The sequence below is a fragment of the Engraulis encrasicolus genome, chromosome 17 (genome assembly GCF_034702125.1).
Source record: "Engraulis encrasicolus isolate BLACKSEA-1 chromosome 17, IST_EnEncr_1.0, whole genome shotgun sequence".
Lineage (NCBI taxonomy): Eukaryota > Metazoa > Chordata > Actinopteri > Clupeiformes > Engraulidae > Engraulis > Engraulis encrasicolus.
The window spans coordinates 45,780,646-45,805,001 of record NC_085873.1 but is presented as its reverse complement, the minus strand read 5'-3'; the positions used below and the strand labels follow the sequence as shown (position 1 = coordinate 45,805,001).

General features: G+C 39.5%; 3 protein-coding genes across 3 annotated transcripts; all 3 read right to left on the bottom strand.

Annotated features, from left to right (window-relative positions):
* Positions 1 to 1,269: 1,269 nt before the first annotated feature.
* On the bottom strand, positions 1,270 to 2,412 carry LOC134467067 (interferon-inducible GTPase 5-like). Its single transcript, XM_063220992.1, has one exon. The coding sequence runs from the start codon at positions 2,410 to 2,412 to the stop codon at positions 1,270 to 1,272; it is 1,143 nt and encodes a 380-aa protein (XP_063077062.1).
* Positions 2,413 to 9,437: 7,025 nt separating this feature from the next.
* LOC134467066 (B-type lectin plumieribetin-like) lies at positions 9,438 to 16,655 on the bottom strand. Its single transcript, XM_063220991.1, has 2 exons — positions 16,566 to 16,655; positions 9,438 to 9,692 (listed from the first exon to the last, which is right to left on the bottom strand). Exons 1-2 carry the CDS (start codon positions 16,653 to 16,655, stop codon positions 9,438 to 9,440), a joined length of 345 nt encoding a protein of 114 aa, XP_063077061.1.
* A 3,255-nt stretch (positions 16,656 to 19,910) lies between these two features.
* On the bottom strand, positions 19,911 to 23,520 carry LOC134467520 (B-type lectin plumieribetin-like). The gene is made up of 3 exons (XM_063221379.1): positions 23,447 to 23,520; positions 20,520 to 20,631; positions 19,911 to 20,288 (listed from the first exon to the last, which is right to left on the bottom strand). Exons 2-3 carry the CDS (start codon positions 20,607 to 20,609, stop codon positions 20,025 to 20,027), a joined length of 354 nt encoding a protein of 117 aa, XP_063077449.1. The 5' UTR covers positions 20,610 to 20,631; positions 23,447 to 23,520; the 3' UTR covers positions 19,911 to 20,024.
* Between the last annotated feature and the right edge of the window lie 836 nt (positions 23,521 to 24,356).

The following is a 24,356-nucleotide window of genomic DNA, read 5'->3' as shown; positions in this document are numbered from 1 at the left end:
TGTCTCTCTCTCTGTCTCTCTCTCTGTCTCTCTCTCTCTCTGTCTGTCTGTCTCTCTCTCTCTCTCTCTCTCTCTCTCTCTCTCTCTCTCTCTCTCTCTCTCTCTCTCTCTCTCTCTCTCTCTCTCTCTCTCTCTCTCTCTCTGTTGTGATGATATGTTCCCACAACTGCAACATAATGCCATGGAAATATACTGTAATTTTATCTTTAAAACATAAACATAAAATATAAAACATAAACATACAAATCTTTGTAGCAATCTAAGGGTTGGTTTAAGAACAACACTGGTATGAAAATAATCTCAATTTATGTACCACAAAACACCGTACTGGGAATCTAAATTCAGCACCTACTGTAGCTGGCCAATGGAAGTTAAAACATATATAGTAGGCTATTTGTTTTCTTAAAACACAGTCACACCACTAGAGGGCAGTGCAATATACTCTGATGTCTTTATTACATTTTCATTGGCTGGGACTCGTTACCAGAGGGGTGCAGTGATAGTGATGTGTGTTGTCATGTCATGTCCCACCCTGTCATCTTATGTTGAACAGACAGAATCAAATCCAAGACATTCTCCTTAACAATGACTTAAAAAAAAAACTTTATTGTACTGGCCTTTTACATTTTTAATATAGCCAATCCATTATCTATTTATTGTTTTACTTTATTTGTAAAAGATAGAGCTTTGGACTTCCTTCTGTTTGTGAATGTGCATTTTCCTCATCCAAGGAGCACCCCAACCAAACTAATGCGCACTCCTAAACATTCTGTCAGTAGGCTCTTTATTAATCCATCAGTGGGCCACTTGATTTAACAAAAAATATGACTCTTGTCTTCACACCTGTTTTCTCAGACAAAACGTTTTTTAATGCCAATTAGTCACATATTGTATTTACAGAACAAACATACCGGGGCTGTACATTGTCATTCATTTATTAAATTTTATTAGTCATGTTCTCAGTTTCAGGTTAAACTACTGCATACATTTAAAAAGGAGCTTGGAGTGCACTTAATGCAGAATAAGGGGTGTGCTTTTGGATTTGATTGATTTATTTAACTTCAGAACAGATACAGTCAATAATTTGCTCAAAGCAGAGACAACAACCAGACATTTAATCACATTGAGAATGCTATTACTGTTATCTAAATAAATTAATTAAAAAATCGCCAAACCAATGTTACTCTTAAGCCATTGTTGCCTACTGTATATCATGTTAAAAGTGATGATAATGAAAAACATCCATCATGGTTATATGGTAGTTCCTTCCTACTGCAGATTTGCCATTTCAAGCACCTTTTTGGCAACCTGATAAAGCTCATCCAGCCCTTGTTGGAGCACAGCCCTTGTGGTCACAAAGGACACTCCAGCTGCCACAATGTTGCCAGCAATCGGTGTCATGCAGGACACAGCCTCAATGCCTCCTGCGACCGCTAGTTTTCTCAGCATGCTGGATGTCAGCATGGACTTGCCAATTCCCTGGATCAGTTCTGACTTTTTCACCTCTTCCAGTATTTTCTTTTCCACTTGCTCTGACATCCTTTCCAGGGCTTCGTCATCCAGGCCGGATGAGTGGTAGACCCCGGTGAGAAAGGACAGCACCATGGCAGTGTCAAGTGCAAATGAGAGACCTGGAACGGGGGCTGCACCTATGCCCCCAGACACAACAGCCAGTGCCCAGACGCTTTTCTTGAATGCGCTGTACTTCTCATCAAGGGACTGCATCGAGTACACAGGCAAACTGAGCATGAGTGCATCCATCTTTTCTTGGCCAAGGTCTGCTTTTAGAGTCTCGATCAATTTCTGGAAGTCGTATTTGCTTAAATCATGAGATGTGATGAGGAAAACGGGGCTGTTGGTTTCTAGGCTTTTGAGATTGGCCAAACAGTCATCCCGTATACAGCGGAGGGTCTCTTCCTCTGTCCCCTCCCCACTCGCTATCTGATTTGCCACATCCATGTCTACCTTAGAGCGTACGAAGTAGAAGCTTTTTTTCTGCTTTTTGATATTTTTTGCAAGTAAGACGTCATTCTCCTTGAATCTGCTTGCACTCACTATGATGAAGAAATCATAATTTTTAAATGCTACCTTCTTCATGTAGGCGTTTGCTTTGAAATTTGTGGACCCGATACCTGGCAAATCAAAAATCTTTACATTGGGCATTGTTGGGTGGGGGTACTCTGTGGGCTCCATCGTAGTTTCTCTCACCCCAGTCTTAGCATATCCTTCGTCCCCTATCTTAACACCTCTGATGGCATTCACAAACAGTGACTTTCCTGCACCTGTCTCCCCAGTCACAGCAATGTTGAGCGTAACATTATCTAATTCATTAACTATTTCTTCAGCCTTGGCCATGGCCTGCTCCATTGTCTGTTCGCCAGAATCTTCCAGTAAAGCAGTGATGTCATCCATGATCTAAAAAGACAACAATTATATTCAACAAAGATGCAATTGATGATGACAGCTTAATAAAAGCATGTTACATAACAGTGAATAATATGTTAATAAGTAAAACCAAAATTGTGTTATCATTCGTTTTATGAATTATGATTATATTTATTATTCATATGAATGTATTCATTAATGCTACTTAAAGAAACATGAAATGTAGTTCAACTTACTCAGTCGTCTAACAAGCAAACAATGCAGGACATTTTCAAGTGAAAGGTTAGCCTCAGAAAAGTCAGATACAAACTGTCAGACCGGGAAGATTCACATGATGTATAAACCCAACTGGTTTCAAAAAGGGAGAGTTATTTTATTGCCTGCCTGTTGCATATTTATTGTTGCTCTAGCCTAAGAGGAGGAAGAGAAGATAAGGCAGTGGGAAGTTAAATCGTCCCCTCCGCACGCACGCACGCACGCACACACACACACACACACACACACACACACACACACACACACACGCAGACACTCACTCACACACACACACACACACACACACACACACACACACACACACACACACACACACACACACACACACACACACACACACATGAATGTGACCAGCTTTCTTTCTTTCTTTTTTAAAGACCTTTAGTATAATACGATACGATTCCTCAACCATTTTCATTTTCTTTCGTGGAACTTGACCTTGCATCATTAGGATTCAGCCTGTAGCCTATTTTATGAATTTACTGTAACCAATCACAGCTGTTTGGTCAAAGTGTATTTAATTGCAAGTGCACTAGCTCAGGGGTGCTCTTTCTGGGTCAGAGGGCTACCAAGGACTACCTGAGGGTTACTGAGAGTTACTCGAGGGCTATACATTTGTTCAAAATCCTTTACTCATGTCTTGACATAATTCCCAAATCACACTAGATTGAATGATTAAGGAAATATTCTTTATAGGTTATAAAGAAATACTGTCATATTTACATCAAGAAAAGCATTAACTGTGACTAAAATCTTGTAGTCGTGACTGTACTAACATCCTTGGTGCCCACCTGAGAGGTTCCTGGAGGGCTACCTGGCGCCTGTGGGCACCACGTTGGTGACGCCTGGACTAGCTTCACCCTTGTTTGACCATCACCATTATCATGCTGTTGTAGTTGTTGTAAAAAAATCATTAATGATGTTTCTAATCATACTTAGGCCCAAGCATTTCACGCCATAATTGACCACAATGAACATCTGCAAATTAAGCACTTACTAGGACCTACAGTCTTCTCCAAAAGTTTTGTCGCCTATCCATCTGTTTGGAATAACAGCTAATAACCTGACTTTCAATTAATCACTTGGCTTCAGAAGTCACTCATATGAAAGCTACAACCCTCCCCAATGAAGTTTTATGTACAAAAATAAATTTCATGTACCAAAGAAAGATTGACCCTTTACTGAACATGGAAAGGGCAGATTTTGGCAAGACAAATGTTTTGTCTACTACAGAAAATAATGTGAAAATGAGAAGATAAGTCACTTCAAAACACTCCACTTCACTGAATCACTCTCACCTCTTCAAAAAAATCAATTTTGGCCTTAGGTGTATGTTTAGGGTCATTTTAATCATGGAAAGCAACACAGTGAAAAAAATGAAGATCAATTAGAGATGGTGACATACTCGCTATTCGTAGAGCAATACATGTTTAACTTCATGATTTAATCAATGATTTTCATATTCTTCATCTCCAACACCATACAGTTTTGATGCCATCAGTTCTAAAAAAAAAAAGCCTTGGCTAGAGAGTGACAGGACAGTAGGAGAGACTTCTTTGGTGTTAAAGTTGAAGAATCTGAAAAAAATACATGGTGCCCAGTCAAACATGGGAGGGATACAGCTCTTATGTGGAGCTGCATGCATGCATTGTGTGTCTTGGCCCTGAATATAAAGGGGCTTCACTCGAGGGTCGACACACCATGGCGGGACATGCTTCAGGTTGAGCAAAATGTGAGACCTCAGTGGAGAGCTTTATACAAGTCACCATTCATTAAGAGGGTGGTAGACCTGAAGTGGCGTATCTTGCATGGGGCTGTAGCAGTTAATGCTTTTATTTCTATCCTCAACTCTGATGTAACCCAAGACTGTCCTTTTTGTACAGTGAGGGAAACTGTTTTTCATGCATTTATGCAGTGTGATAGGCTGGGTGTTCTTTTTTCAGTCTTAAAAGGATTTTTGAATGGGTTTAATGAAGAGGTCACAATGACCATGACTTTATTTTGGTTTCACGTATTTCAGGAAACAGAGCCAGCTCTTGAACTTTGTTATTGGTCAGGCCAATCGAGTTAGCTATATATATGAGCAGGAAATGATGAGCAGGAGTTGGACATAGATGATGACTTGGTTTTAATGTTCTCAACACTGGTTAAATCAAGGATTTTGATTGATTTCCATTTTTACAAGGAAATGAAAGATCTTGTTTCTTTTGAGGGCATATGGTGCCAAAATAGTGCCTTGTGTACAGTCAGAGGTGAAGAGCTTGATTTTAGGCTCTGATTTTGGGGTGCCTGTAAATGTAGTATGATGGAATGTATTGATGTACCTTTGTTTCTTTTTTTCTCTTTTATTTATTTATTTATTTTTTCTATGTGAATGTGTATTAACCACATGAATTCTGTAATAAAATCTTTTTAAAAGTCAAAAGTCTCTCTCTCTCTCTCTCTCTCTCTCTCTCTCTCTCTCTCTCTCTCTCTCTCTCTCTCTCTCTCTCTCTCTCTCTCTCTCTGTGTCTCTAAATATGAAAGTTATGGTATGTTGTACATTCAACAGATATTTTATTAAACATTATTGATGAAATATGGTTCAAAATTATACTTTTCAAAAGTTATGTTCTCATTATCGCTGTGCACTGTCTGTGCTGAAGAAAACAGATTTTATAGGGGCTGGGAAAACAATAATTAATTAATTAATTAGTTCATGTGTTATTGATTTTCAACAAAAATTAGCACTTTTATCAGTGGAACTTATTTTTTCAAACTTCCAACTGATATTAGTAAATTACTGTCAGAAGTCAAATGCATTTTTTAGTATGCTTATGTCATGTCATTCTGTTGTATTACAGAATTCAATGAACTGTGAAGTTACAACATTGGCCAAACATGATGAATAATCAGGATTAAATAGTCCTGCCGAGTTTAAATCGAGAATTAAATCGAGTTGAATTGAGAATTATATGTCCCGTGTCAGCATGGCCAGTGTCAGCAGAATTGCGTTTACAGCTGATTGTAACTGTGCTGTAATGGATGTCAGGGTTGGGCTGGCCATCTGGCAGAGGGCATTTCCCGGTGGGCCCCGCACCCTCATGGGGCCATATTTTGAGAAATATGAAAAAAAGAACATTTCTGAAAATAGGAGCCCACGGGGGTGCAGGGCCCATCGGTGAGTCAGTTCTGCACCACTAATTATGAGGGGCCCCTTTAACCCATTTTAGCCTAAGCCCTTTTTTGGGAAAAGGTGCCCTCTGCCTATTAAATCTTAAATATCTAAACTTCCGAAGTACATACAAACATGAAACAAGTTAGAATGTGTTCCTCAGCTCTAACATACCCACAGTTTTAATAAAATCCCTCAAAGCTCAAGAACTTGAATGCAGTGTATATACTGTATGTCCCCAGGCTACAATGGGTCAGTCAAAAGTGTCCAGGCCCTATTTCTCCCCCATCTCAGCCCTGATGAATGTCCTTTGTGCTAGCAATAACAATAGAGGGGCCACTGTCTGATAGTGTTTGTGACATTACCACAGCCAGTCTCACAAGTCACATGCCCTTCATTCTCACCTGACACTCGTGGTGTTTTCTCATAAAGTCACATGCCGATGGAGATTTAAAAAAAATTTCATGTCCTTTATTGTTTTATCTCCTCTGTTTTTATGGCTTGATGAAGCACATTGAACAACCTCTGTGTTTGGTATACACTTTACACAGATACAGTAAACTTGCATTACCTTGCCTTACCTACTATTCAGGTGAAGAGCAAAGCCAATGATAAATAAGTGAGTGGTAAGGGATGATCAGGAGGCATAAATGACACCAATTGAGAATTCAGCCTTTGTCTGACTTAAGGTCAATATTATGCTAAAGTAATTTATAATTGCTGTTTGCTGTGATAATTGAAGTGCCATTTCAGTGGCCTCACATTTTCATAACATAAAAAGAAGAGATAGGCTAAATCAAGAAGATTGGTGCATAGCATTTCACATGAAAGCTGAGATATCTTATTTTAACTTCAATGCAAATGATTGATGTACAAGGGGGAAACACCAACACACTTTAGTATTACCCAAGAATATCACCTGCCAGCGTGGCCAGTGAGACTAAAAATTGAAGTGCTAGTGTATGTTGGGACTTGAGTGTATAGTATAGGGTTTGTTAAGGATTGAGTATTAAAGAGTGCACTGTGTGTATTGCAACTATGCTGCTTATTCAAACTGTGCTGCCTATTGCCAAATTTAATCTTTTCATGAATATTTACCAAATAACAAACCCAGGCATAATGAATAGCCTACTTAGAATTTGGTGGTAGTGGTATTCGTGAAAAAAGTCAACATTTGTGAATGGGCGGCATGAATTCTGGAATTAAACTACTACAAATATTACACAGAGCACCTTTAACAAAGATGAAAGTAAAGGTGGTAAGATGAAATGTACATGATGATGGTAAGATCAGTGGTGTGGTATTGCAAACAGTTGAATAGAGGAGACATCAGGGGAAAGAAGCAGAGGTGTGCCAGGCAGTGTTGCCAGATTGGGCGGGTGCCCGCCCAATTGGGCTACTTGGGATGGTCGTGTGCGGGTAAAAACAGGAAAAAAATGGCCATTTGGCGTTGTTTTTCCCCCAGCTGTTTTGGGCCCATAGAAGTCAATGTCATTTGTTGAATTTGGCCGGAATTTAGCGCATTTTGGCAATTTTTGAGAAGCTTTGCGGCGGGATTTGGTCAGACAGATCTGGCAACACTGGTGGCAGGAACCCATGAAGGTGACGGCCACCAAGAAGCCAACTGGTGTACAAGAGCTCTATCTAGTGGATGACTCAGGGTGCTGCAATCTTTTCCCCCTCTTCCACAACTTCAATACCTCGACATTGCATTCATTTGAGGTAATCTTCTAATAGTTCTACCACCATTTTTTAAACAGTCTGTAATTCTGTTCATTCTAAAATGCGAAACTAGGGGGGTGGGGGGGTGGGGGTTTACAAAATAAAACGTTGCAGCCACTACAAGACTTTTAGGCCTCTGCCTTTTTTAACATAGCTTAGCTATTTTAATTGCTTTCAACACTTTCTATGTGCCATACTTTTACAATGTGTGATGGGCCACTGCTTTCAGGGAATTTCCACTGTGCACTGCTGGTCATCACCCCATTACCTGTGCTGGAAGGAAATGGTGGCAAGTTTTTTTTTTGTTCTTAACTTCTACTTTCATTTCTGATGTTCCTGGGAGTAAAGAGTATGTAGGAGAAAGTTAGTGCAGGGGGTGGGTTAAGGATTACTTGGATTACTTGGAATTAGTTTAAATCATGTACAGTATATAGAATATATTATATTAGAAAAAAAACCTTCAACGTAACGCAATAACACAAATACCTGAAAATCATCTAAGAAGGATGTTTTTTTTATTCAAGGGGATCCAGTCATTCACAGTCCACATTACACAATTGCCTATATTGATCTAACCAACATAGTCTGACTTAAAGGTCCACTCTAATAGAAAACTACAAGTTTACATGGTTTCAAACGTGTTTTCATGTGTTCAGAAACAGAACTCTAATGTACAGAAGTTGTTTTGTTCAGTAGTAAGGACTGTTTGTAAACTTTGTTTTAACCGTTTTTCAACACTCTTAGTCCCGGCCCCCAAAAACAAACACGAGCCGGAATTGATGTCAGAAGATGAAAAATCACGTCTCAATCCACGCACTTGTGTCAGCCAAAATATCTGCACTTATTTGCCGTTAAGTTGAGGGTGGGAAGTGCACTGCATCTCAGTACACAGTGCACAGTGTGGGGAATGGAACGCACACCGGGTCATTAGCAGCGCCTTGGCTAACTGGATCTGTGCACACTGTGGGAGCTGTGAAATTTGAGTGCGGATACGATAGTGATGTTATAGTTCAAATATACGATCTCTTTGTGTTATAGAGTGCGTGGTGTTCATTATCCAAAACGGCGAACAGTTTGCAAAGAAATATTTTCAATTTCAATGAAATGGAAAGTCTAACAGCACGAGTTCTGCAAATACAGGGCTAGCCATTCTATTTACTGTCAATGGGGCTAGCTTATTAGCTTTCCCCACGTCTCCACACTACCAAGCAAACCTCCAAGCACAACACCACTGCATAAAATATAGGACACCGTCCACAGACATGGAGTGAAACAAATAGCTCTAATACCAAATCTGCCCTCCGACATTGTAAGCTCGACCTCAAAAGACACGTAGCAACATGGGGTTTTTAAACAGTCTGGGACAGTAGCACCAAAAGAGTAGAACATGTCACATGGAGATTATGTATCTGACACACTTACAATCCATGTTCACACCGGTAGTCTACGGTAGCTGAACGGTCAATGAAATTAGCCAAAGTTACGGAAAGTGTTTCATCTGTTACATACTATATCATATTTACAGCCGTTGTGCGGAGGCCCTAAGACAGTGCATGCTTTGTATTGCACAGTAATGACATTGTTTTAAAAGGACTTTAAATTGCCCATGCAGAGCATTTTGGACCTTCTTTGGGGCATAATGAGACTTAGGGGCTGTTTCTGGATCTACGTCAGTGTTGCCAGATTGGGCGGGTGCCCGCCCAATTGGGCTACTTGGGATGAGCGTCGGCGGGCAAAAACGGGAAAAATTGGCCATTTGGCGGTTTTTTAAGCCATTTTGGGCCCATAGAAGTCAATGTAATTTGTTGAATTTGGGCGGAATTTAGCGCATTTTGGCGGTTTTTGAGAACCTTTTGGGCGGGATTTGGTCAGACACATCTGGCAACACTGATCTACGTATCTATTTCGACCTCCACATAATGGTGTCATTGTCCTTCACCACCAGGGTTCCGTCGTCCTGAAGACGTGCATGGACCCGTGTGCGATGGTCAGCACGGTTGCTTCCTGAGGCCCAAACAGCATTGCAGACGTTGCTTGTTCCCTTATACATGACCAGGTTGCAGTCTTCTTGCATGACCAGGCGGTTACCTCCTTTCTGGTAAGTGTTGGAGGACCAGATTGGACTCCAGCCGTAGATGACAAAGTTGTTGTCCTCCTGTAGTGATTCAGGCAGCAAGTTAGGTGTTGTAAAGCAAAGAGGAATGAGTGGACAATGGTTTTGAAATGTGAAAGCAAAGTGTCAATTCGTTGCAAAGGCCTAGCATGTCATTTTAGTTGCTTATTTTCGACTTTTTCGGCTAATTTTTCAGTATATATTAAATGTGTGCTAGCCATTCACATATTTGACTTATTCGTGAACATTTACAAAGTAATATTGACTGGTTAAAATGGTGGACATGGACTACAGCCACATATTCATGAATGAAAAGTGTACAGTTGCAAGTTATACTGAATACTTGATGATGGTTAATAACTTGCACAAGGGTCAATTATGTGACATTGTTCGCGTTCCAATGATCTTCTTCAGTAGACAATAGGTCAAACCATAAAAAACGTCATACAACTTACTTGAATACATTTTATTCATTTTGAGTGACCATAATATTGAACATGTCAATATGGTGTCATAAAAATATACAGCCGCAGAAAAAAAATTGAGAGTTTTTCTGATTTTACTATGGATAGGTATGTGTTTGAGTAAAGGAAATATTGTTGTTTCATTCTATACACTACAGACTTACATTTCCTCTAAAATTTGAAAGAACTTATTGTCATTTAGAGCATTTTTTTGCAGAAAATCTCAAAATGGTCAAGAATTCGAGTTGCTGAGCTTGGGTTGTTGGCTTGTGACCATCTAGCTTCCTCTTGATCACATTCCAGGGGTTTTCAAGGGGATTCGGGCCTGGAGTTTGGGCTGAACATGTCAGGGTATTGATCTGGTGGTCCTCCATCCACAGCTACACGTGTACATTGGGGTGGTTGACGTGACAGCTTGTTTTTACGTAACATTGGTTAAAAGCCTACAAAACTGTTATTTTTCCTCTTAGAAACAAATGTAGATGAAGGAAGATGTGGTTCATTATGTTTCATATTAGTCTTAGATGAGAAGAAACATTTCTGTTAAGATTTATGTAAAGGTTTATATGACAAATGTCCTGCGGAGTGACTGTAAACCTGAATACTAGAATATAATAAAAACCTGGAATATAATATATAAATACATTAATTAACAACATTTTAAATGATTTATGATAACATAAATATTAACTTTATATTAAAATATATGAATGTGATAAAACTCAATACAGTAATATTGACTACAAGTTAAATTTCGTAACACAAGTTGCGTCCTGTGGGGTGACATGTATGTCAGGTTTGTGGGGTTAAAGGAACAATAGTACAAAGAGCATGAGGGATATGTTTGTGCAGAATATTAATAATGTTATTGTATCTTACAGAAATGTCACACCAAGGATGTCACACGGTAGGGCACATTTTCTCAAAAAAGGCAATAATTAGGCGAAATTCCACGGACCACTAAGAACTTTATTTTTTTCAATTACTTTCCAATTTTTTCCCATATTTTTTTCAGGAATGGGAAAACCTTTTTTTTGCCTTACGCCCTTAAACGTTGACAATCTGAGTGGCTGGAGCATTGTCCTTCTCTTAAAAAAAAAAGTCCTCAGCGTGCAGGAGCATTGTCAGAAGAGAAGGAATCAGGTTTTGACCCAAGGTAACTTGGTATGTTATTTCAGAGACGCATCATTTGCAACGATGAATTTCACCGATTTCAGCCTTGCTGAAGCAACCTCAGATAATCACCTATTCTCTGCCAAATTTCACAGCAGGTGCAAGACAGAGTGGTTTGTACACCTCTCCAGGGGCCTCATTTATCATCGTAGAATACCTTCCAAATTGTGTCCTACAAGTGAAATTTAGAATGTACGCAAGTACAGAAAAGTCGGGATTTATCAAACGTGCGTTGGCTGCTCCTACGCACACGTCTGCATGATAAATCCCACAGCTTCCAAATCACTGTGCACGCCCGCATTCGGGGTAATTTGCATCCCAAAACGCCTCCAAGTAACCATATATGGTATTAAAATATATTCAAATGCCATGTTAATTCGAAGGCGCCACCCTGTTTGGACACACGCGGACACACGCGCCAGTCGAAACGCTGGCGGAAAGTGCGGAGATAGACACATTTCCGCGGCAGAAGTTGAGGTGCTTTCGACAGGAGGAAGCCAGTGTTTCAAAATAAGTAAAAGAATTAGACACACATGGACGAAAACACTGTAATAGCACACTGCCATAAACTCCATCGTCATTCAAAGCTAACTGTAACTTGCACGGTCAATATTATTTGCAATTTCATGTTTCTTCCACTCGCACGCATGGTCTGAGGTGTGCGTAGATTTAGGCACATTTCTACGTTCAAGTACATGTTCATAAATCCCACACTTTGCTCAGGAATGATCGCACACACGCTTTACGCACAGATCTGTGCCTAAGAACGCTTGATAAATGAGGCCCCAGGTCTCTGTCTAACCATTAGATGACCAGGTGTTGGATTGGATGTGAAATCGGGTCGAGAATTGGTGATGATCTGAAGGTGCTTCAGCAAGGCTGAAATCGATAATGACTCTAAACCCACATACAAAGTTACCTTGGGCAAAAACGTCCTAATGTCCCGAACGTCGAGGACTGTTTTTAGAGAGGGGCAATGCTCCAACCACTCATCTAGGCCGATGAAGATGTGAATGGAGGACCACCACATCAATTCACTGACATGGCCAGCCCAAACTCAAGGACCAAGCCCCCTTGAAAACCTTAATTTGATCAAGAGGAAGCTAGATGGTCACAAGTCAGGAATAGCTGGGTCTCTTAGCGTCCAAAAAGGGCCTAATCGTTACGCGCTGGATAGAAGCACCAAAATCGGTGTAGACCTTCCTTAGGGTGTTCTCCATCATTTCAGAAGGGGTGCCCCAAATTTCAATGTCATTAAGGTCATTTTTATGGGGTAAATCCAAGATGGCTGCCCAAAACCAGCCAATAGTAGTAAAATGCTGTACTGCCTGGACATAATGGTGTTATGTGCCAATCCACCTATTTTTGTGTGATGTATACAAACTGAACTTTGAAAATATGTGCAAAACTTACCATAAAAACAATGTTATATATGTCTTATTTAGATTCAAAAACAGGAAAATCATAAAAACCATGGTCAGAATGAGATCACTCTACAATTGAGAGCTCATTTCTGGGCATTTAGCTATTGAACCAACATTCATTAAGAGTTTTAAAAATTTGCAGTGGGTCATATCTATAACATCCAAAAAGAAAATTGTGGTTAGAAAATTTAGGGGAGAGGAGATAAACCCTTGAACTGGGCCACACATAACTGTCCCAATGTTAGCATGCTAGCATTAGCAGGTTCAGACACTCAGTCTGCTCTTCAGATAAAGATGGCAAACAATAATTTTAATCCCACTTACACATGCGCGCACACACACAAACTACTACTACTTCCTTAGGACCCCCTCAATGATTTAACCCTAGGAGTCCAACTGAAATATATTCATATCAATCAAGTCAATAATAAATGTACATATCAAGTGTCAGTGACAGCTGTCAAATGACAAATGTATGCTGATTAATGTTCAGATATGTATATTGCAGTCCTAAGTGTACAATGGAGTGATAAGGGCATTTATGCTTAGGAAATTATGAATAATCAATAGGCAATACACCATCCATACAGTATATTGACAGATACTTTGTTTTAAAAGAGCAAAATGGTAACATGTCTGTTTTTCCATCTACTTTTGACTTTAATCTAGATGACATGTTGGCTACCTAACCACTTAATTTATTGTTTGCTCGTTATTTTTTATTTGTGGGTGTGGTCCTTTGTTTAAAACATGTCTGCCTGCCTTCCCTCTCTCACATAGGCTACTAAAATAGTCTTTCAAAAACTTAAAACAACAGCATGTGGAAATCCTATTGGCTTTGGAGGGCTAACATCTATAAGACTATACTGTACTCTACTGTATTGCACTGTACTGTACTGTACTGTACTGTACTGTACTGTACTGTACTGTACTGTACTGTAATGTGATATACCGTACTGTACTCTACTGCACCGTGCAGTATGCTACTGTACTGTACTGTACTGTACTGTACTGTACTGTACTGTACTAGACTGCACCGTACTGTATGCTACTATACTGTACTTAACTAGACTCCACCGTACTTTATGCTACTGTACTGTACTGTACTTTACTTTACTGTACTGCACCGTACTGTATGCTACTGTACTATACTGCACCGTACTGTATGCTACTGTACTGTACTGTACTGTACTGTACTATACTGCACCGTACTGTATGTTACTGTACTGTACTGCACCGTACTGTATGCTACTGTACTGTACTATACTCTACTGTACTTTATTATACTGCACCATTCTGTATGCTACTGTACTGTACTGCACTCCACTGCACTGCACTGCACTGTACAGTACAACTATAGAACTGAAACGTAGAGCGGTGGTGCTCAAACTGTGGTACGCGTACCACTGGTGGTACTTGAGACATCTCTGGTGGTACTTGGAATGCCATTATGAACCTCTCCTGTACTGACTGGCAAAAGTGAATATGGAAGGCCTTTACTGCGATATTCTAATGTTGGTTGTCAAGGTGGTACTCGGAGAGCTCAATGTTTTCTCAGGGGGTACTTCACACAAAAGGTTTGAGAACCACTGATGTAGAGCATTCTGAGGACATGTACAATATTATGCAAAAAGGTGTAGTGGGAATGAGTTATGTTACTGTTACCACTCAAAATCTTGAAGGTTAAAAAAAGTCTTGTGGCATTTTGTTTGGGGGGGCGGGGTATGATCGACTATTCTTCCGCCCAGACTATTTATGTGCCTTGCATATCAAGAAAATGAGTCCAGGTAATGATTTACTTTCATAGTATATACCATATGAGAAGTGTTGTTCTATATAAATATTTCTCCTATGGGTAAGGGTGGCAAAAGACCTACAGTACATGTTGTCAATCAGCTGTCAGTTTTGATAGCAGTTTAAGTACTCAATGATTACTGAGCTAACTAATACAACTTTTGACACAAGTACTAGGTGAGGACTTGTCTGCAAATAAACATTTTTTTTTAATCTCTGTCTTCTTACCAAAGAAACTCAAGAGAAAGAACAATCTCTTGGCGGGGAATGCATTGGCCACGGTGTAGTACGGGGGCGTTGCCTGAGGACACGAGTGGATGGAAAATTAACTCCCTTGAGCATCGTCATTGGTCAGTGGGTGCGATGGATGCCATTTTCGTACTCCCTTGCACATGGTCAGTGGGGGCGACACCATGATGGATAATTTGTGGCCAAGTAATGGCAGCTGTTGGTCAGCAGTAATTGCTGGGGGTAATTAAGGACAGCTGACAGACATTCACATTGTCCTATGACCTGTTCCACAGTGAATAACATTTCCGTACTCCCCTCGCCATCATTTCCTACTACGCTGTTATGACGTGAGTAAGCCCTCTTGTCTCAAGCCTCTTTGCTTCTTACTCAACATACACTAAGAAATCATTCCCATTTAATTTGAACTGAAGCCATACTGTGGCCTACATGTAGGCCTATATTGAGTAATCTGTAATGCCATTCTAAAGATGACTGAAATGCTCTCACAATATGCACTTGTAAAAATATAGAATTAGGTGATCTTATGGGGTTCTTCATACATATGGAAAGGTCCTGTCCTTTACCCTCTCTCATACAAATAAAATACGTATATCTGTTATGGAAATTAGAGGATGGAGAACCTGCTACCTAGGGCATCTTGCACTGACACTATCCCATTCAAATCGAGCATTAGCAGCAGTCTATTCTCACCATAGTTTTAGTGTTGGCAATGCTCATTTTAATTTAGACCAAGAATCTTCTCAAATCGTTCACAATGTTACATGCTGTCAAGCACGTAAGCACAGACTCACCCATACTTTCACACTATGTACATTTTGTAGTTTTATCAATCTGGTCTAGCAGGCTACCCTTGCTTCATCTCTTCTGAGGACTATATTAACATTGTCAGCTAAGTATAATGTCATGTAATAACAATGTAATGCGTTACCAACATGACATATTGTATATGACATGGTAGACATTTTTTTTTCAAGGGGCACCCCTTCTAGGATGTCTTCAAATCAGTCAAGGAACACGTGTACCGAATTATATGCTTCTATCCAGCGCGTAACGATTTCTCGGCTTAGAGCCCCTACTAGAAACCAAGCTCAGCAACTTGAATTCTTGCACCAGTCCTGGACAAAAGTCATCTAAGAACAATGTGAAAGCTGTGACTAAAACTCAGGCTTATTCCACCAAATATTGATTTCCAAACTCTCCCTATGTTCATACATTACTATTATGTTGTTTTAAGTTAATATCAATTGTTTTCTTTTCCTTTTTGGGAATTTGGAAACATTGCAGCATATGTGTTATTTTGACCGTTTGAGATTTTCTGCAAATAACTGATCAAAATGATATTTTCTTTCGAAATTCTGAGGAAATGTTGTCGGTAATTTATAGAAAGAAATAAAAATAATTTTTCTACTCAAAACACATACCTTTCCATAGCAAAATCAGAAACATTTCAAAGTGGTATCTCAATTTTTGCCGTGGCTGCATAATCAAATATTTCAGTATGTCCAAAACAGACGAAATTGCCAATAAAGCACCAGTCAATAATAGCTATGTGGTCCAGTTTGTACAGTATCATTGCCGTTTCACAACCCTGGCATGTTTGAAAGATAATCATCCATTTGCAAAAATGAAAATCAATGTTGCTACAGAAGAAATAGTAAAATATGCAGTCCTCTATCACAATGTTAAAACAAAACAAAAGTCCTAAATGGGTGCGTTTACAAAAATATCCCTATGCATGCAAACAGGGTCTGAGTGTAGTATAGAGTAGTGACCATTATATTTTGGAAGTAGGCTACTTGTTAGTCTACCTGAAAGACGGCCTTGAAGTTCCCGTTGTTGGACACAAGGGAATCCCCCCTCTGAAGCTCACCGTTACAGGCTATGGTGTTTTTGCTCATCGTGATGTGAATGAAATTGCACCTAGAATATTAAATACAACTCGATTCAGATCAAATAGAACAGAACAACTGAAATGAAAGTCAGCAACAAATGTAGGCCTAAGCCTATGTCCTCATGTAGGCTGTGTTGTGTTTTATAAGAAAACTTTTAGGCACATTGAGGAGATAATACTTGCATACTGTAAATGTTTATGAATAACAAGTACCATCACATTATTTTGCAAATAGAACAAATGTTTGATAACAGAAATATTCTATATCTTCTATGCCCATATTTTAATAACAGAAACATTATATATCTTTCATGTCCTCCCACACAGTGAACTGTGAATTTTAAGAGAACCAGAAACGCTTACGTAATCAGGTTTAGATAAGATTAGATAAAACTTTATTGTCTGTTACACATGAAATGTCTTTGGCGTGGCTCCAGTCATCCCCACAAACATTGCTGTGCTTTTTTAAATATTAAGTCTACGTGCCAGAAGTGAGCAACTTCAGTGTTATCCTGAACTGTAACCTCTCACTCCAAGCCCACAGTAGCAGCACCAAATCCGCCTTCTTCCACCTCAAAAATATCAGACTCCAGCCTTCACTGTCAGACTTGGTTGCACAGACTATGATAGGGGTTCTACGTTTTTTAAACCCGTTAAGACACAGCGTTATAAATTTGCTGTTACCGGAATGGCAATGACCAAGTCGTAGTGCATTACTAAAGGCCCTGTGTTATGTCAGAGTAATGTAGTACTATTGTAGTTGACTTTTTTCAATGACTATTACAGTGTGCCACTGGAGGTATGGCTTGCATTAAGGGCGTACAGTGTTTTGCACACAAAAAAGACTTGTATCTAACTAAGTAACTATGAACACATGGAACTGCTGGAGCTGTTGGTGGTTGCAGTTATGGTGGTTACATTTACCTGTTTTATCCTTTACAGCCTACTCCTTTGTAATCCTATAGGCCTACTTGGTTTTGCCAAAGCTTAGTGTTCCTATTTAATGATTTACACACAAACAATGCTGCTTTTGAGGAGATTACTGTTAGACCTATGTGATTAATTTATTACAAATCATCCATTTAATTATTTATTTATTTCACATCATGTCTCTCACCCCTATACAGAAGAAGAATCGAGAAGTAGAAGAGTACTCACAAGCTGTTTGATAATCACAAGGCTGGTGTTGATGTGTTAGTTACTACAAATGGAGAATGGTGGGTATGAAGAGATGTGTCTTGCATGTACGCACGAAACTGGACTGTGCTTAGTCCAGTGTTTGGAAGTGTTTGGAAACTATGTACTATGCACCCGTCCTGTGTGCATGCATTGTCAGATAAGACTTTGACCCGGAGCCAGATGAGAGCCTTTCGCTCAAGTTTGAAGTTTTCTGGATCCCAGTCAAGTCCATGCACCAGATAATGGCTTCAGTTTGACTTTCTGTTTGACCAAGCTGTGCTGCTTTTCTAAAGGTTTACTGCTTTGGCCCAGTGCAGTTTACCATCAATGGTATCCTCACTAGATCGATATGTTTTAAAGATGGTAGACAGATGTTGCAGTCATGCGGTTAGGGCATCAGACTTGTAGCCCAAATGTTGCCGGTTCTACTCCCGACCCGCCAGGTTGATGGGGGGAGTTACTAACCAGTGCTATCTCTCATCCTCCTCCATGACAGAGGTACCCTCAGGATGCTACCATCCTGCTGCACTGCTCCCTTGGGTGCCATTGGGGGCTTCCCCCTTGCATGGGTGAGGCATAAATACAACTTAATGTGCACTTGTGTGCTGTGTCACAATGACAACTATGTTAGCTACTTTATTGTTTGCAATGCAATTTCCCATTGGCAACTACCCAAGTTACAAACTGTTAACAACAACGCTGTCGAGAAACGTACCCTAGTTTCTATCTGGCAGAATAGTACGGAGTAAGCTGGTCCAGCCAAGTTTGTTTCAGATTTACAATATGGATCTCTGGGTCCTCATGTAGAAAGCTTGCTTACAAACAAAAAAGCTATGCAGGACTATGTAACAAACTTCTCTAACAAATGTTGATGTCGAAGATTGACTTAATGTTGAAAACTCATACATGAATGTACCATGAGGTTGCATGTTTTTGAAACTTCTTCCGTTGTGTTACAGTATACAGTATTTAGAATTTTGTAATACCTTTCATGTAGCCTAATGCATGTAATGAAATTCTTTCAATTCTTTCATAATTTATAAAATATCAAATAAAATGTGACAGAATACTTGGCTATCAAATCTGTTAGGGAACACTTACATATCTGCCACCTCATCTCTAGGCGTTGGTGCCATATTTTAATAGACTCAGCAATTGGTGTCCACCAGTCACATGACAACAGTGCGACAACAGATACTGCCGAAGTTTTAAAGGAGCTGACATCCATTACATTACACAAAGAACCCAGAAAGGGGACTGAATGTGCTAAATATCCTTATCCTTCAACCAAAAAGTGCTCAGATACAGTAGGTAGATGGATAGATTCCCCATTGCTCTGACCTTATCTGGGGCAGATTGCTGTGTGCGTGTGTGTGAACCCAAGATGATCAATATTTCATCACCGCCTTGACATTTCCGTATTTGTTGTCATAGATATGAACACTAGATACCGCATTGACCACTAATTGGTATTAAAACGAATGGCTGAAGTCAGATTGCGGCCATGTTTATTTCGACATATTGCTAACATCAATATTAGTGACAAGGTAATACCCTGTAGGTGGAGGCAACATCTAGGGGCGCTGACAGCTTTGGCTGGGCCCAGGACAACGTCATCTGAAAATCCCAAATCTAGTACTAACAATGTATTGTGGACCCAATTCTGGGCCCCCTGTCTCCTTGGGCTCGGGACAAGTGACCCCTTTTTAATGCCTGTATATAGAGGTTATTTTGGATGCAATTCTGATTGATCGGTTCAGCCTGGCATTAGGCCGATGTGTTTTACTTTACTTGAATTGTACCTCGTACTTTCAACATTTCACATTAGAAATGCGTTTAGTGTTAAATTTGTATTATTGGTGTCCCAGTATGTCTACAGTATTACCGTGTGATTGTGAGTAGTACTTGTGAGTGCTAACTGGTCTGTGAGCCGTTGGTGTAATGTAGGGCTGGGGTGGATGTTTCTGACTCTATCAAACTTGTAGGCCTACCTTTCAAACCCATTTATAAATCAGTTATATGTAGCCATTTTTAAAAAATAACATGCTCCGAAAAAACATCAGAATACATTTTAGGTCTTTATTTTATTATTGCCAATTCTGGCTCTGCCATGGACAATGCGAGTAATCTGAGAAGGCTTTACAAAGCTCATACATCATATCATCATAAGCTTCACACACCACCTCGGATATAACAATCATTGCGTCGACTTCCAAAGGACTTCATCGCTGTCACGTACCACCAGGGTTCCGTCGTTCTCGATGCGGGCATGAGCCCTCAAGTGCGGGGGTCCAGAACGGTAGCTGGTAGCCGATGCCCAAAGGGAATTAGGGCTGACGGAGGCACCGTCATACATGACCAAGTTGCAGTCACTCTGCATGATCACTCGGTCACCGGCCAAGCCACCAGTGTTGGTCGCCCAGATTGGCTTCCAGCCATAGACCACAAAGTTGCCATCCTCCTGTAGTCAGATTGAGGCAAATTTAAGGTATTGGAAATTTGAGAAATTAAGTTTGTAAACTTAGAAAAGAAAAACAATGTGACAAATAATTGGAAAATAGCCCACCAACAAACACACTGAAATTTATCGCAGACGAAACATTACGTTACAGTATAACTGAAGCTAGCTACAGGTGGGCCTATCTTAACTTTACTTTTTTTTTTTTAATCAGTTTTGTGATCTATAGCCCACCTGAAAGATGGCCTTGAAGTTCCCGTTGTTGGATATGAGGTAATCCCCTCTCTCAAGCACACCGTTACAGGACAGGGTGTTCTTGCTCATGGTGATATGACTGAAATCGTGCCTAGAATATTCAGAACACATAAAACAACAAAATTCAATTGAAATAGCAACACTGGAATGGTTAAATGTACAAGAGAAGTTTAAGGCAATTAGGAGTTTTATTATTTTATTAAGACACCTTTAGCATTGACGTATATTAAAGTAAATGAAATTCTGTTAGACCAACAGACCATATTTTGAATTATCAAAAAATTAAAGCACAGCACATGAAAACATATACATTGTAAACCACTGACAGACCATTGAAATAATACAAAATATTTGGAATAAGAAAAAATAGACCCTTATGCACAGCACGTGACAACACATTGCAAACAAACATGTGAAAAGTTCAGATGCAAAACCCTCTAACTCCATTTCTGAAGACCTGCACTTCTATATTTTTAGAGAACCCTGTTGTTGGTTTGGTTTACATTTATGTACTTGATGATACGGTAACACTTTATTTTAGGGACACATCTATTAGCACTAATACATACAATATTAATGCCTGTGTAAGTAACTTGTAAGGCATGTACTAAGCAAAATAAGACAGTTGTTAAGCATGTATTCACAAATGTCTTGTTCATGCCCAATTAGGGATTTATTACTAATATAACCTTAGTAAGGACCAGTAAGCCTATATTTCTATTTATTAGTAAGTAGTAAGTGGCAGAATACAATGTGTATAAGCTCCCGACACACTGTGTGAACAAACCCTGAACAGTGTGAAAACAGATGCAGAATAAGGGTCCCTATTCTAAAGTGATGCATTGGTCAGCCCAGATGGCTCAGGGCCTCTGCACTACCAAAGTCCTAGGGCCCCCACACCACCCAGGCCTGCACTACCTAGTCCCCCCGATCTACAAAGTGTAAGGGTATATCAAATAATTAATACTTATCCAGCCGAGTCATCTAGTTTTCTCTCTTGATGCATTTCAATGAGAGGGAGGTAACAAGAGCCTATATATAGCAAGGATTGAACGTACACTTGTCAATGGTGGTGGGTTGGTGAGATGTAATTTTTTTTCATGTACCACTGAGTTTTAATTGTAAAAAAAACCCCAAAATAAATGCAGAAAATTAGAATAATAGTTTTGAAGCAAAACTAAACTACTCTTTTGTGATAATTAAGTGAATGTTTGAGAACATTAGCTTCAAGAAGTGCAGTGCATGATGGGTACGCAATCTAGGCCAACAGACAACCTACCCAGCTCTGAGCCTACGTCCTTAGCTCCTCCCCTCACTTGTGAAATTTAGTTGCTATCCAAACAATTTGCCATGTACGTAACAACAGAAATATTATCATTGCTGCATTGGCCATGCATTGCATTTCTGACTAAGGGCGTACCCATCATGCACTGCACTTCTTGTAGCTAAGTTTCTCAAACATTAACTTATTTATCAGAAAGGAATAGCTTAGTTTCGCTTCCAAACTATTGCTCATTGTTATATTCTGCATTTATTGCAGGGTTTTTACAATTAAAACTAATTGGTGTATGAAAAAATGACATCTCACCACCCACCGTCATTGATAACTTTACGTCCAATCCTTGCTATATAATGCTTCCAATTACTCATTACCATAATGAGTAGAATAAGTGAGATCTTCATACCTACTGAGACTAATGTAGGATCTGAAATGTTCTTACACTTTGCTTCCCGCGGGGGGGTTTGGGGGCGGGGGACGTAGAGTGGGGGCCCTAGGTAGTGCGGGGGCCCTAAGCCATCTGGGCTGAGCAATGCATCACTTTAGAATAGGGACCCTTATTCCACATCTGTTTTCACACTGTTCAGGGTTTGTTCACACAGTGTACCAGGAGCTTATACACATTGTATTCTGGCCCTTACTGCTTACACATAAATAGAAATCTAGGTCTACTAGGTCCTTACTAAGGTTATATTGGTAATAAATCCCTTATTGTGCATGAACAAGACATTTGTGAATACATGCTTAACAACTGTCTTATTTTGCTTAGTACATGCCTTACAAGTTACTTACACATGCATTAATATTTTATGTATTAGTGCTAAGGTAACACTTTATAATAATGTTCCTTAGTAAAGACTCAGTAAATAATTAACTAATGATGAATAAAACATTAACAAATGTTTTTATTATTAACTAAGCTTTATTAATGCTTCATAAAATATCTACAAATGATATCTGCAAGATTTTACACACCTTATAACAGAGTATTTTATTCATTTACAAGCAACTTGTAAATGTTTGATGAATATAAAATATTAACATAGCATTTCCTAGTCATTTACAAGCATTTGTTTACATTTCCTAGTCATTTACAAACGTTTGTTAATGTTTTGTTCATCAATAGTTAATTATTTATTAAGTCTTTATAATGCTTTTTTGCATCCATTATTCTAAAGTGTTACCATATAGGGTAAAAAATATTAAATAAAAATGAATTAAGGCACTTAGTGGGTTTTGCATGTGAACTCTTTATGTGTAACCTTAAGGGCGCACTGTATGGTGGCCAGAGTAGGTATTGCAACTATGCTGCTCGCTGAAATTTGATCTTTTCATGAGTATTTACTTAATAATGAACTAATATTTACAAGTATGTCCAAAGTAAAGTATGTTTTGCAGCTAAAAAATGTCTACTTCTGGAAATTCAAGATGTTGGACAATGGAGAAGATCGCACTTTTCATGTATATGAATCATAATGATCATCATGAATATAGAATTTGATGGTGCTGGTAAAAAAGGTAACTTTTCTGAATGGGGAGCATGAATTCTGGAAATAAACTTAAAAATATATTCCTCAGTAAACCTTTAAATGTTAATGAAGTATCAAGAAGGTGAAATGGTACTCACAAGCTGGAAAGACGTCTGTGTCTCTTCTGCTCAGATGGAGGTCTGATGTTCCGCACATGCCCGGTGTTGGTCTTTATAGGCAGGGTAGGATTTTGGGTGAGTCCAAATCTTTTTGTTCAAGTAAATACAGTTCCACAGAATAAGTGATAATGGTTTCACAAGAATTGAGATTAGCGAGATTTAAGAATGTGTTTGTTGGAGATAGGAATGAAAATAGAGTGGCAGTAATAAGCCTGTTCAGTGTTGCCAGATGTGTCTGATCAAATCCTGCCCAAAGGGTTATGAAAAACCGCCAAAATGCCCTAAATTCCACCCAATTTCAACAAATTGCATTGAGTTCTATGGGCACAAAACTGCAGTAAAAACTGCCAATTGGACATTTTGTCCCGTTTTTACCCGCAGACGGCTATCCGGAGTAGCCCAAATGGGCAGGTAACCGCCCAATCTGGCAACACGGCCTATTTTGCATGGGATATCTCACTAGTCAAACCAGATCAAAGGCATTAGTCAGAGAAAACAAATAGGTAGAACAAACAAATCAACTGAAGGAGGAAGGGCACAGCAGTTCATTGGAAATCTAGGTGTGCCAATAAAAAACTTAATGAGTCAGATTTGACACTTCTCTAGAGCAGTGTTTCCCAAACAGCGGTAAGCTATGTGTACCACTTGGGCTATACGAGCACATGGCAGGGGGTACTTGGAAAATGTATGGGAATGTCAAATGTGGGGAACATAGTCACGTTGGGGTTGAGGAAGCGATGATAAATAATAAGAAATGTACCTGCAACTTTGACCTGCTGGTGGCGCTAGAGGGTTGGGGGTGGGGACCTATAAATTGCCAATATACTGCATTTTCCTACGTACAGTTCTATGGGCTGCCATGGAAAGATGTTGACATGATAATAAGAAA